The following is a 14,197-nucleotide window of genomic DNA, read 5'->3' as shown; positions in this document are numbered from 1 at the left end:
TTTCACTGCATGGACTTTTGTTGGTTAATTGATGTCTCTGTTTTTTACTTCACTGTCTAGGTTTGTCATAGCTTTTCTTCCAAGAAGCAAATGTCTTTTAATTTCACGGCTGCAGTTGCCGTCTGCAGTGATTTTGAAGCACAAGCAAATAAAATCAGTCACTGTTTCCACTTTCTCACCTTCTATTTGCCATGAAGTGATGGGACTGTTTGCCCTGATCTTCATTTTTTTAATGTGGAATTAAGCCAGCTTTGTCACTCTTTTCTTTCACCCTCATCAAGAGGCTCTTTAGTTCCTCTTCACTTTCTGCTTTAGGGGGTGTCATCTGCATATCTGGGGTTATTGATATTTCTCCCAGCAATCTTGATTCCAGCTTGTGCTTCCTCCAGTCTGACATTTCACATGATGTACTATGCATATAAGTTAAACAAGCAGGGTGACAATATACAGCTTTGATATACTCCTTTCCCAATTTGGAACCAGTCCGTTGTTCCATGTCCAGTACTAACTGTTGCTTCTTGTCCTGAATACAGGTTTCTCAGGAGGCAGGTAAGGTGGTCTAGTATTGATGTATCTTTGATAGTATATGTTCAAATATCTTTTTGTAGTTTGCCTTTTTTGAAGGAGAGGAGATTTAAATTAAAAGTTATCTGTCTTATCTTTTCCTTTATGGTTAATGTATTTTGAAAAAAATTGTACTTCTCCTAAAGTTCTAAAGACATTTTCTTATATCCTCTTTTAAAACTTGTAGAGTTTGGTTTTCTTGTTTATATATTTGCATCTTTAATATATCAGGCATTGATATTTGCATGAGGTGGGGATCCAACTTTATCTTTTTCTATATAGATATTTAAATGTCCCACCAACATTTACTGAAGGACTTTAAAAATCTGAGTAAAGTTAAGAATCACCTGGAATTATTTTTAGAAATAGACTCCTGGGCTCAAACCCAAACCTACTGAGTCAGAATTTCCAGGTAATCTGAGTATTTATACATGCTTAGGTAATTCTTATCATTAAAGAAGTCTAGGAAGCACTGGTCAACTAAATAGTAATCCTTTCCCCACTATTCTGAAAGAGCAACTGTCACATGTCAAATTCCCCAAATATATGATTTGTCTCTGAGCTCTCTGCTGCTGCTAAGCCGCTTCAGTCGTGTCTGACTCTGTGCGACCCCATAGACGGCAGCCCGCCAGGCTTCCCGGTCCCTGGGATTCTCCAGGCAAGAACACCGGAGTGGGTTGCCATTTCCTTCTCCAATGCAGGAAAGTGAAAAGTGAAAGTGAAGTCGCTCAGTCGTGTCCGACTCTTAGCGACCCCACGGACTGCAGCCCACCAGGCTCCTCTGCCCATGGGATTTTCCAGGCAAGAGAACTGGAGTGGGGTGCCATTGCCTTCTCCTAGGCTGTTCCATATATTGATTTAGTTTATTCCTGCACTAATGCATTACTCACTATCTTCACTTTACACCTTTACAGTAAGTCTTGGTATCTGCTAGGGCCCACTTTATTCTTCTTCCTCAGGTATGTATTGACCTATCCATAAACCTTTATCTTCCATAGAAATTTTAGAAATTTTTTTGCCAAGTTCCATGAAGAACTGTTGAACAGAATGCAACTGGGTCTGTAGACCTATTTGGAAGAACTGACATTGTTACTCTGCTAACTTTTCCTGTTTATGAACATACAGTACCCCTTAAAATTTAGCTCTTTAATAATTCTCAGTAGTTTTATACTTTTCTTAGTAAAGGTCTTGCATGTCTTTGTAAATATATTCATAGAAACTTTTGCTGTTATTATAAATGGTATCTCTTTTAAAAGTGTTTATTTTTATTTTTTTGCTGGTGTAGACAGATATAGAAGTACTTTTGTATTTTAAATTTACATATAGTTATCCTGCTAAACTCTGTTATTAAGACTGATCATTTATAGTTTTAGTATTAAGAGTTTTTATCCTGAATTGGTGTTAAACTTTATCTACTGCTTTTTCTATACTTGATTAGATAGTCAAATGGTTTTTCTTTTTTATTTATTATGGTGAATTACCAGTTCTTATGGTAGACCAACTCTGAACTTCTATAAGCCAAACTTGGTCATAATGAATTTTAATTTTATGGGTCTGAAATTGATTATCCAACATTTTATAGAGAATATATTATGTATTAATGTCCATGAGGGACATTGGCCCTTGATTTTCCTTTCTCATACAGTCCTTGTGAGGTTTGATCTTAGAATAAAATGAGAAACATTTCTTCTCCTGAAAGAAGGTATAAAAAATGCAGTGATCTGGTCAAGATAGTGTGGGATTTTGTGTGCACATCTGCAAGAGAGAGAGAAGAATTACTGATTAAAAAAAAGAAAGTTGTGTTTTTGTTTTCTTAGTTATAAAATTGGGGCTTCCCCAGTGGCTTAGTGGTAAAAGAACCTGTCTGCAAGGCAGGAGATATGTGAGTCACAAGTTTGATGCTGGGTTGGGAAGATCCGCTTGAGGAGGAAATGGCAACCCACTCCAGTATTCTTGTTGGGAAAAATCTCATGTACAGAGAAGCCTGGCAGTTATAGAATTATTCAAGCTTTCCATTTTCTCTTCAATCTGAATGAGCTATATTTTTCTTGGAATGTGTGTATTTGTAGACTTCAAATGTCTGATATAAAGTCATATACAGTATTCTCTTACCTTTTAACCTCCACTACATCTGTAATTATAATCTTATTTTCATTCCTAACATCAGTTATTCAGATATTCTTGCTTTTTAAAAATATAATTCTCACAAAAGTTTATTTAGTCCTTTCATATAACCAACATTTTTCTTTGTTTATATTCTATTATATCTTTATTTTCTATTTTATTGTTCTTTATTATCTATTCTAAATTTCTCTGGGTTTCAGTTGTTGCTATTTTTTATAAATTCTTAAATTGTACTCTTAGCTCTTTCAATTTTAGCCTTCTTCTTTTCTCGTGGTATAAATGTTGATACTATAATTTTCTCTCAAAGTAATGCTGTACCTGTACCCCACATGTTATACTTCTGTTATTCAGTTTGATTTTATTGTTTCATTTTAAAATTCAACTTCATTGAGGTATAACTGGCATAAATAAAAATGCATTGTTTTGAACTGTACTGCTATTTGAGTTTTAATGAATTCATATACACTCATGTAACCATTACCAGAATTAATATATGAAATATTTCCATTACCCAACATGTTCCTTGTTCTCCCTCCCAGTCAATCTCCACAATTCCAAGCAACCACGGATCCCATTTCAGTCATTAAAGATTAGATTTGTCTATTCTAGCACTGTTTCAGGTATTAGTACTTCTTTCTTTTTATTGTTAAGTAGTATTCCATCGTAAGGGTATATAACATTTTGTTTATTCATTCAACTATTTGTGTGTGTTTAGGTCATTTCCAGGTTTTTCTTTTTTCTATTATGAATAAAGTGCTATGAACATTCATGTCCAAGTCTTTTTATAGGCATGTTTGCAATTTTGTTGGGTAAATACCTAAGAGTCGAATTTCTACATTCTATGGTAAATATACATTTAATTTACAAAAGTCTTTTTTAGACTATATTTAAAGGGGCTACACAATTTTGTATGCCCACCAGCATTGTATGAAAATCCCACTTGTTTTATAGTCTCACCATCACTTAGTAATGCCAATCTTTAAAATTTTTAGGTATTCTTATGGATATGTAATGAAATTTAATTTGGTTTTAATCTACATGCCTCTGATGACCACTTACATTGAACATTATTTTTTCATATGCTTATTGATCATTTGTATATCTTCCTTTCTTTTTACCTTTTTAAATTTTTTTATCTTTTTATTGTTGAATTGTGAGTTCTTTGTGTATTCTTTATACAAGTTCTACGACAGAACTATGTATATCTATATATGAATATATAATATATAATTGTGATATATAATATGTATTTTAGATATGATATCCAACTCTTTGGGATCCCAAGGACTGTAGCCCACCAGGCTCCTGTGTCCATGAAATTCTCCAGGCAAGAATACTGGAGTGGGTCACCATTCCCTTCTCCAGAGGATCTTCTCAACCCAGGGATTAAACCTGGGTCTCTCGCATTGCAGGCAGATTCTTTATTATCTGAGCCATCAGGGAAGCCCATGATATTCATTGTATATAAACAATCTCCCAGTGTGTGGGTTGCATTCTCATTTTCTTTTTTTAAATTTATTTTTTAATTGAAGCCAAATTGCTTTATAATATGTTGGTTTCTGCCATACAACACTGCTGCTGCTGCAAAGTCACTTCAGTTGTGTCTGACTCTGTGCAACCCCAGAGACTGCAGCCTACCAGGCTCCCCCGTCCCTGGGATTCTCCAGGCAAGAACACTGGAGTGGGTTGCCATTTCCTTCTGCAATGCATGAAAGTGAAAAGTGAAAGTGAAGTCGCTCAGTCGTGTCCTCCGACTCCCAGCGACCCCACGGACTGCAGCCTACCAAGCTCCTCTGTCCATGGGATTTTCCAGGCAGGAGTACTGGAGTGGGGTGCCATTGCCTTCTCTCTAATCAGTCATAATTATATATGTGTGTGTTCAGTTGCTCAGTTGTGTCTAACTCTTTGCAACCCTATGGACTATAACCTGCCAGTTTCCTCTGTCCATGAGATTCTCCAAGCAAGAATCTTGGAGAGGGTTGCCATGCTCTCCTCTAGGGCATCTTCCCAATCCATGGATCAAACCCACATGTCCTGCAGTGTAGGTGTATTCTTTACCACTGAGCCACCATATACCCCCTCTCTTTGGAGCCTCCTTCCCTTCCCCCACTCCCACCCCTCTAGGTCAGGCTGGGCTCGCTGTATTTCACAGCAACTTCCCACTATTTTTCACATGGTAGTATATACATGTTGAAGCTACTTTCTCGACTCAACCCACCCGCTCCTTCCCCTGATGCATCCGCAAGCCCATTCTCTACATCTGTGTCTTCATTCCTTCTCTGCAAATAGGTTCACCAGTCCCATTTTTTCCTAGATTCCATATATATGAGTTAATATACGATACTTGTTTTTCTCTTTCTGACTTACTTTACTCTGTATGAGAGGCTCAAGGTCCATCCAACTCACCACAACTGACTCAAATTCATTCCTTTTTATGGCTGAGTAACATTTCATTGTATCTATGTACCACAACTTTTTTATCCATTCATCTAGGATGAATGGATCTAGCAACACCTAGCAACATCTAGGTTGCTTCCATGCCCTGGTTTTTGTAAACAGTACTGTAGTGAACATTTGGGTACTTGTGTCTTTTTTATATTATGATTTTCTCATGGTATAAGCACCAGTAGTGGGGTTGCTAGGTCATATGGCAGATTTATTCCTAGTTTTTTAAGAACTCTCCATACTGTTCTCCATAATTTGCCTTTTCATTTTCTTAATGCTTTTGAAGAGCAGAAGCTTTTAATATTGATGAAAGGCAATTTATCAATTTTTTCTTCTATGATTTGTGCTTTTTTGGTTATTTGTCATTCCATTTGAAATTCTTTCATTACCTATTATTTATTTTGAAATGTAATTTTTAGGTTGCAAATACGTTTTGCTTTTTATGTTTTTGTTATTTATTTCAATATTGTTTTAATCAGGAAACATTAATGATGCTATTTAAATATTTTTGAGATTTACTTTACAATGCACTTCAACTTATGCACCTGTTTCCAAGAGCTGAATTTAAGATTTTGATTTTATTTATAAATTCAGTTTGCTACTTTTGTTATTTGAATCTTCTGTCTCCTTAATAGCATTTTGTCTGTTTGATTTATTAATGACTAAGACAGATTTGTTGAAATTTCCAATGTCAATGGTAGATATTTAAATTTCTTACTATAGAACTAACAATTTTTGCTGTATATGGTTTGAAGCTACATTATGAAACACAGAGTTGTTTTAACCTTCTGGTGAATTGAATCTATGCCACAATCCAATCTGATATTATCTTTTTCATAAATTTAGTCCACTTGTATTTATTATAATAACTGACATGTCTGTTCTGCTTTTACCTTTCTTCCCTTTTTTTGATAAATTGATTGGTTTCCTTGATAGTGATTTGGAAATTATACACTATTTCTGGTTCTTTAGTGGTTATTATTGAAATTTTACTGTGAAAAGACCTAAATTTAATCACCATCTCTGTTTCCCTCTTAGACAATTCAAGAATCTCAGAAATTTCTAATGATAATAATCCTGCATCTAGGTTGTATGCTATTTTTGCCTAGTATTTTAGTTCTATTTGAAATGATTTTTAAATCCACACATTATACGTTGTTTTGTAGAGTCATTATTTGTTCAGATTTGCCAGTGTGTTTGCTTGCCAATTCTTCTTGTGTTGAAGACCTCTTTCTTGGTATCAGTTTTCTTCTTCCTGCTAAACTTCCTTTAGAAGTTCCGTTGGTTAAATAAGGTCTATTGGTGGTAAACTCTGTTTTCGTTCATCTGAAAATTATTATTTCATTTTCATTCCTGAAAGAAGTTTTGGGCTACAGAACTCTAGACTGAATTCTAATTCCCTTATCCCCCAATATCATCTGGCTTCTGTTAGTCCGGTTGATATCTATCTTTTTTTCTCTTGATGTTCCTAAGATCCCTGCCTTTGGCATTCTGATGCTTCTCTTCAAAGCATCTAGGTGTGTCTGGGTTAGATAGACTGCCGTGTTCTAAACCTATGATTTCAGAGTGTGAGTAGAGATGGACAAGGTGTAGGAGAGAAGGCTGAATAAGGATCAAGCCCTGAAGAAGGTAGTTAGTTTTCGTATTAAATTATAGAGATTAATTATCTTTTATGTGATTGACTTTTTTCCACAAGACAAAGTAGGGTATTAATTTAGTATTCTAGTTGTTTGGTTCAGACTGAGATTTTAGGATGCACATAGCAAGTATGGTGTTCAAAAAGAGTGTGTGTATAGAGAAAAATGTTTGATATTTGCACTAGTAAATTGGAGTATGTATGATACCTTCTTGGGAAGATTTCCTAGAGGAGGTATTTCTTGATCCAAAGGAGGCTGTTGAACATTGCAAGGAAGTCCCAATCAGGGGACTCGCTGCAGAAGATGCCATCTTCTCCCCCAGGTGGTGATTCTGTGCCCCTTCACTGGCATCCAGCAGACCTTCCCTTGCAGCAACTGGCTGGATGAGAAGAAGGCGGATGGACTGATCGAGAGGCAGCTCTATGAGATGGTGTCTCTCAGGAAGAAGAGACTGAAAAGTAGGTGGAGGGGCCTGGAGCCAACGAAGGCCAGGGTGGCAGATCACTGGGTCCTCGTGCTTCGCAATTTTCCTCTGGAAGGGAAAGGGTCCCCCAGGGAGCTCAGTTCTCCAAGGCACAGGCCACACAGAGTTATATTCATGGCACCAAGGTTGATACTGCAGCAGCCCCAAATTGATACGCTGCTGTGATGGGCTAGTTGTTGACCTGAATGGTCGAACGGAGTGCACTCTGAATGTACTGGTCACATCTGGGTAGAGTCTATTCTTGCCCCTACTTAAAACTTACTAACAGACTCTCACCAGGAGACACAGACATAAGGAAGAGACTTTTGGACTCAGTGGGAGAAGGCAAGGGTGGGATGATTTGAGAGAATAACACTGAAACATATACATTGTCATATGTAAAATAGATGACCAGCGTGAGTTCAATATTCAAAGCAGGGCACCCAAAGCCAGTGCTCTGGAATAAGCTAGAGGGACAGGGTGAGGAAGGACATGGGAAGGGGGCTCAGATGAGGGGGACACATGTATACCCATGGCTGATGCATGTTGAGGCATGGCAAAAGCCATCACGGTATTGTAAGGTTTTAATCTTCCAATTAAAATATTAATTAATTTTAAAGAAATGAACATTAAGGCACACACTTTCAAATAGCAAGGAATCCTTCATTCCCCAAATTTGGTACTGGCGATTATATAATGGGAGAGTGGGACACGACTGCACACAACTTGCATTTCAGTCTTGATCACCTTTGATGTGCTCATTTTCCCCACTGGAAGCATGAAAATCTTTTCACTTTTTGAAGTTTATGGTGCAACTGGACCTATCTCTGCAGAATTCCCATGGTCCCTGTGGGTCTGGACAACCGACTTGAAGAAAGCTGGTTCCAACTCTCCTATCTTCATCCAGATTTATGGGCAGAAGGGACGGACAGATGAGATCCTTCTGAATCCCAACAACAAGTGGTTCAAACCCGGCATAATTGAGAAATTTAGGGTAGGAAGGAAGTGTGATGGGGCAGGATGGAGGAAGGAGGAAGGGGTGTAAGATGCATGTGTCATGGGATTCTGGTTTTTGAAGCCAGGTTTGGATCAAGTTTGAAGACAAAAAGGTAAAACAGAGTCCCCAGGCCCCTGCAGGAGTGCCACATTTAATCTACAGGCAATGCATTGGGGTGCAGTTTAGATCTGGCCCTTTATCTGAATCAAACAGTTCCAAACAAAGCACTAGAGAAGAAGCAAGTATGGAATGGCTTTGGGCATCCAGGAACCTGGCGACTTGGGGAATCAGTGTAGAACAGGGACCCTGAGCACAGTTAGTGTCAAACAGCCCAACCTGGACTGAATTAGAGTAAGGAGCCAATTTAAGGAAAAGTATACATTTTAGAACATTAAAAAATAAGTTCAGCTTTAAATTTTCGATAATGTATATAAGTAGAGCAGGGCTTGTTTTGCCAACGGAAGTGCTGCTCTGACCTTTAGGTAAGAATAATTTTGTAATTTGCGGCTTTCTTTTCAGAGCACCCTGTTGGAGCTTCTATTATACCTTCAGTTCATTGCTCGTTATGTATTTGTCTTCTCAGCTAGATTTTGAGCCCCTGGGGGAGGGCATGACCACTGTATTGATCTTTCTGTCTGTTTCAGTGCCCAGCAGAGTCCTGGGGGTGTGGGCCTGTGTTAATTTGCAGGGCTGCCATATAGATTTTGTAACTGAAAGCTTATCATTTGGAAGATTTCCTTTAGTCAGGATCCTACTGTGGGTCAGTTATTTTTGTGCAGTTTCACCAGCCCAGGCTGAACCCTAGATCTACAGCTGTCTCGCCCTCATGTGCCATTGGTTAAAGGAGCACAAGAAGAGAGAGTATTTGAGGGTGGTTTGAAGTAAACCCTACCTTGATGCTGAAAAAACAACTCAAAGCAGATGACCTCCTGGCAGGGGCTCAGCTATGGGGATAAATACATTTCACTTGATTCTGTCCATGCAAACCTTGTTATTTCTCACCATAGATTGAGCTCCCAGACCTTGGCAGGTTTTATAAGATTCGGGTATGGCATGATAAAAGGAGTCCTGGTTCTGGATGGCATTTAGAAAAGGTGAGATGACCATCTTGCGGTTGGAAGGTGATTGGGAAAGGAACCAACATGGTTTCTTTCTAATGACCTTGTCTTGTTAGTTTGCCTTTATCTGTTGGGAGTGTGGATGGGGAAGGGTTACAGTGAGACCTAAAATTGGACACATGACGCATGGAATTCCTGATGAGGACAGGACTTCCAAAGTAGGCTAAAAAGATGCTTAGGTTTCAAGAGACTTGCCTTGTGTCCCAGTCACCTGGCTGCCAGGCAACTGTGGGTCTCTGGGGGACCAGAGGGATACATATTAATCTGGCACTCCATCTTCCACAAGAGTCCTCTCTGGGGGGGATGGCCTCGTCCTCCTTGAGATGAACTAGCAGAACAGGAACCTCAAGGCATGGATAAATATCTCTAGTACACCCACTTGCTCATCCCAGGACTTCATTCCAGATGACCCTAATGAACACTCTGACCAAGGACAAGTATAACTTCAACTGCAATCGCTGGCTGGATGCCAATGAGGATGACAATGAGATCGTTAGGGAAATGACTGCTGAAGGCCCAACAGTACGGAGAATAATGGGCAGTAAGTACTGACGGGCTCTGATCCTGGGGGAGGTAGTGGAATGGGGGGTGTGTGTGCCAATAGGAGTCTGACTCATGAGCTGTAGTCTTGTCCGCTGTGCAGAATCAGACTCCCTCTGAATGAGGAATGAGTTTATAAGATCCTATACTCAAGATAGGCTTGTAGGAACCATCTCCAAGACATGATGCTAAAGCTCTATGATGATGGGTATGGGTGAAAAGGGGGAGATTTCTGGGTCTTCAGGTTGGCTGTGAGACAACGAGAAGAATCCACACTGAACAATATGTCTCCAGACACTCCTTGAAATTAAAGGAAACATCCTCTTCAAATTATTCATGAGATGCTCTTCAAAAAAGGAAGGCTGGATCTGGGTTCTTGCAGCCATACTCGACTGCTCCCTTATGAATCCTCTATTTCTATTTGAGGCTAGTAGGAGAGAGCTGAGCTTTTAATCTGAAGTCATCCATAGTCAAAGAGGTAAGCGAGACCATTTTGCCTCTAGGTTGTACCACCAGAGTGCTGGCAAACACATGGCATATATCCTATCCTTTTCCCTTGGCAGAGATTACTGGGCAATCACATCATTCTTTCCCATTGAGTCTGAAGTGAGCTTTATGGCCCTCAATATGGCACTGCAAGCAAATATTAGCAATTGATCAGAATTAGCACTGAAGATAATTAAGTGCAAAATTAATTTGAAAAATTGAAGAAAGTTAAGACTATATAGAAAACAACATGACCCATCATTCCTGAAGTCCTTCTAAGTATTTGGATAATGTCACTTCTCAGGCATTTGCACATCCAGTAGAAGCTCTGTCTCTCTCTCTATATATATGTAAAGAGGGATCACCCTGTTCGTTCAATTAGGCAATGCTTGCAATTTGTACTATTTTATGATTCTTCTTCAATTTTAATTAAAATATATGACTATGGAATATTTGTGTTCAAAGGTCCTTAGAATAGCTTGATGCAGATAAGGAAACTGAGGAAGTTCTCACCCTGATTATACAGTTAGAGACAGAGTGGGACCTAGAACAAGATCTCTGACCTTGTCAGTGACCATACTCGGCCTTTTCACATTCAGTAGTATTTTCTTTGACAGCAAGGCAATCATCTCCCTGAAAATATGATAAATAATGTGATCCCTGCTCAGCCTCCAATTAGGACTTTATATAAAATGTAGCCCAAGGCAGAAATATACCTACTGTTACCTGGTCTGCCCTCTTTATGTGTCAGAATTGAACCTGTAGATATGAACAATTGAGGAGAAGGGCTTGAGATCTGTTTTCTAAATCCGTCCAACTAGTCCTCATAAGATTAGCTCCTCACTCCATATTTCTGAAGTTACCTGGTGCTGTCATTCCTGAGACTTTTTGCAAGGTTGCTTCGTGAATTTCACAACTGACTGCTCTAATCAATTCTCTCCGTCTGTTAAGTCATAGGACCTCAAACTTCAGCATTATCACCTAGAGGGCTTCTTGAAACACAGATTGCTGTGCCCCACCCATGGGTTTTCTAATTCAGTGGGTCTGGGGTGGGGAGCTCAGGAATTTGTTTATCCAACAAATTGCTAGGGGTCCCGGTGAGGACCCACTGTGCTCAGGCATTAGTAGCTTTTCTAGCTGTGCCCCGCTTCTGAAATTTGGTTGCTGCTGTCCATATTCATCCTCCTCCCCAGGCTTTATTGGTGACAATTTTATGTTTGGTTAAATCTTTAAAATACTGGTATGCTGTCATTCTAGTGAGAATTTTTTTCAGAGAGAAAGCTGCCACTTTTACTTAAATGCCCAGGCTGTTCTTTTACCTCCGTCTCTTCCTTACCTTGGCTAAAGCATGACTCCCCTTCTCCCAAAACCCAGTTTTCTGTCCTCACAGCTGTGGGGCTAGCAAGAGGAAGCATTCTCCTGACTCTCTCTGCACTTTCAGCCTCAAAGCTCGCACCGCCCACAGGGGTGCCTCTGTTCCAGCTCATGTGCCTCTTGTTTGCACTGTGTCCCCTGGTCATTCTCTAAATCCCCCACTTCTACCATTCATTGTTCTAGAATAGCGAATTAGTCTGCTTGGGCTGCTGTAACAAAATACCATAGACTGGGGTTTTAAAACAATGGAAATTTATTTACTCATAGCTCTGGAAGCTGAAGTTCAAGATCAAGGTGCTGGCAGGTTGGCTTTCTCCTGAGACCTCTCTCCTTGCCTTGTAAATGACCATCTTCTCAAATGATTTTCTCTGTTTGTGCTCCTATCTGTGTCCTCCTGCTGCTGCTGCTGCTAAGTTGCTTCAGTCGTGTCCGACTCTGTGCGACCCCAGAGACGGCAGCCCACCAGGCTCCCCCATCCCTGGGATTCTCCAGGCAAGAACACTGGAGTGGGTTGCCATTTCCTTCTCCAATGCATGAAAGTGAAAAGTGAAAGGGAGGTCCCTCAGTCGTGTCTGACTCTTAGCGACCCCATGGACTGCAGCCCACCAGGTTCCTCCGCCCATGGGATTTGCCAGGCAAGAGTACTGGAGTGGGGTGCCATCTGTGTCCTGGTCTCTTCTTAAAAGGACACCCATCATACTCGATGAAGGTCCACACATACGACCCCATTTTATCGTGTTTACCTCTTTAAATGTCCAACCGCCCAAAACAATCACACTCTGAGGCCCTGGGGGTTGTGACTTTGTCTTGTTGGTCTTGGTGGTGGTGCCAGTTGTCTCACCGTATCTCACTGTGCACACTGTTCGCTGAACCCAGGGTAGGCAAGGCTCGACCTAAGAGACTGGAAGAAGACTCGAGGAGCCGTAGGAACTGGAGACATGTTTATTCTCTCCTGGCTGGCTCGGCAGCTGCAGCAACAGATAAGACATAACCCAAGATAAGCACACCCAACCCTTCAGGGCCTTTCCGGGTGAAGCTCATATAGGCCTGCCACACAAAGTGGCCTGTGACCAAGTTGAGTACCTCACGATGCGCGTGTGCAGTGCTAAAAGTGGTCTCAGCTGTTACATAACTGTGCAAAGTCATTGTTTACAGAACATGGGGCCAGAGGGCTTGAAAGCCTGGCGGGGGGAAGAGGGGAAATGAGAGAGCCTGACTGGCGCCATCTTGTTAATTTCCCCACAGACTTCAACATATGGATATGCTGCTGCTGCTAAGTCGCTTTAGTTGTGCCTGACTCTTAGCGACCCCATGGACTGCAGCCTACCAGGCTCCTCCATCCATGGGATTTTCCAGGCAAGAGCACTGGAGTGGATATGGATATGAGGGGGACACGATTCAGCCTGCATCAGAGAGTATCTCTCAAAGTGTGGTCAAGAGCTCGTTTATATCAAAGGTGCCCAGAGTGTTTGTTAAAACAAAGATGCCTGGGCCCAATCTCACATAATACTAACTAGACTCTCTGAGGGCTCTGCCTGGTAATCTGTATTTTTATCAAGCACACCAAGTAATTTTTGCACATATCAAAACTTGAGAGACTTTTTTCCACTCATCAATGTCCAAGTGGAAAATCTGCTCATCTGCATGCTAGTCCTCGTCCGCTTTGGTGCCCTCACCTCCCTCCCAGGCAGCCAGCCACTGCTCAGGACCTCACTCGGGCTCATCCCACAGAGCTGCCCCTCTGAGCTCCGACTCAGTCTCCACCTCCAACTTGGGCTCCTGCGCTCCTAGGCTTCTCATGCCCTTGATGACATGTATACCACCCTTGACCTTGAACTCCATCCAGCTCCTTCTTTACGTTTCTCCTGCTCTGTCAAGGACTTGTGGGTGTGTGGAGGATGTGTTTTAGGCACAGGCCTTTAAGAAATCATCCAGTGGGGAGAAGACGCGACCTTGAAATTGGGCAAGGACCAAGTCAGCTACAGAGGAGAACATAAATTCAAGAAATACTTCGCAGGTGGAACCGGTGGGATTTGAATGAATGCTGTGGACACAGTGGGGAGATGAGCTTCCTGCTGAAGAGGCTGGGATTTGGAAGTAGGGATCTGAAAGATTAGAAGAGATCATGGTGGGAGGGGTGGGGAGGAAGAGCGTTTCCATAGGTTACATACAATAACACGCTTGTTTGTTTTTGCCTTCTGTAATACTATTACAAGAAAATGGCAATTAAAAAAATTCTGTAACGACTAGTATTGAAGTGAGCTAAGTCAAGACCTGGCACCATTTACTGGAGTGCTTGCACCTCTAGCAGCATAATACAAGGAAGCTACAAGGGACTAAAAATAACTGCACACATACAGCAGTTGGGGCAATTACGAACCACAGATAGAAAAAGGCCGCAAACCAACTGCCATTTCTGAGTCATGGGAGCAAAAGCAGGATACTGGGC

At 40.8% G+C, this 14,197-nt stretch overlaps 1 protein-coding gene across 2 annotated transcripts in view; it reads left to right on the top strand.

The window, feature by feature from the left end:
* LOXHD1 (lipoxygenase homology PLAT domains 1) overlaps positions 1-14,197 on the top strand; it is a 197,850-nt gene that overhangs the window by 60,253 nt on the left and 123,400 nt on the right. For both annotated transcript variants that reach the window (XM_027960888.3, XM_042239257.2), the window contains exons 9-12: positions 7,093-7,228; positions 8,067-8,227; positions 9,238-9,324; positions 9,754-9,889. In XM_027960888.3, coding sequence (XP_027816689.2) covers positions 7,093-7,228; positions 8,067-8,227; positions 9,238-9,324; positions 9,754-9,889 — 520 coding nt within the window. The remainder of the gene's footprint in view (positions 1-7,092; positions 7,229-8,066; positions 8,228-9,237; positions 9,325-9,753; positions 9,890-14,197) is intronic.

The sequence above is a fragment of the Ovis aries genome, chromosome 23, assembly GCF_016772045.2.
Source record: "Ovis aries strain OAR_USU_Benz2616 breed Rambouillet chromosome 23, ARS-UI_Ramb_v3.0, whole genome shotgun sequence".
NCBI lineage: Eukaryota > Metazoa > Chordata > Mammalia > Artiodactyla > Bovidae > Ovis > Ovis aries.
Note: the sequence above shows the minus strand (reverse complement) of the source record. Positions and strands in the feature narration are given on the sequence as shown.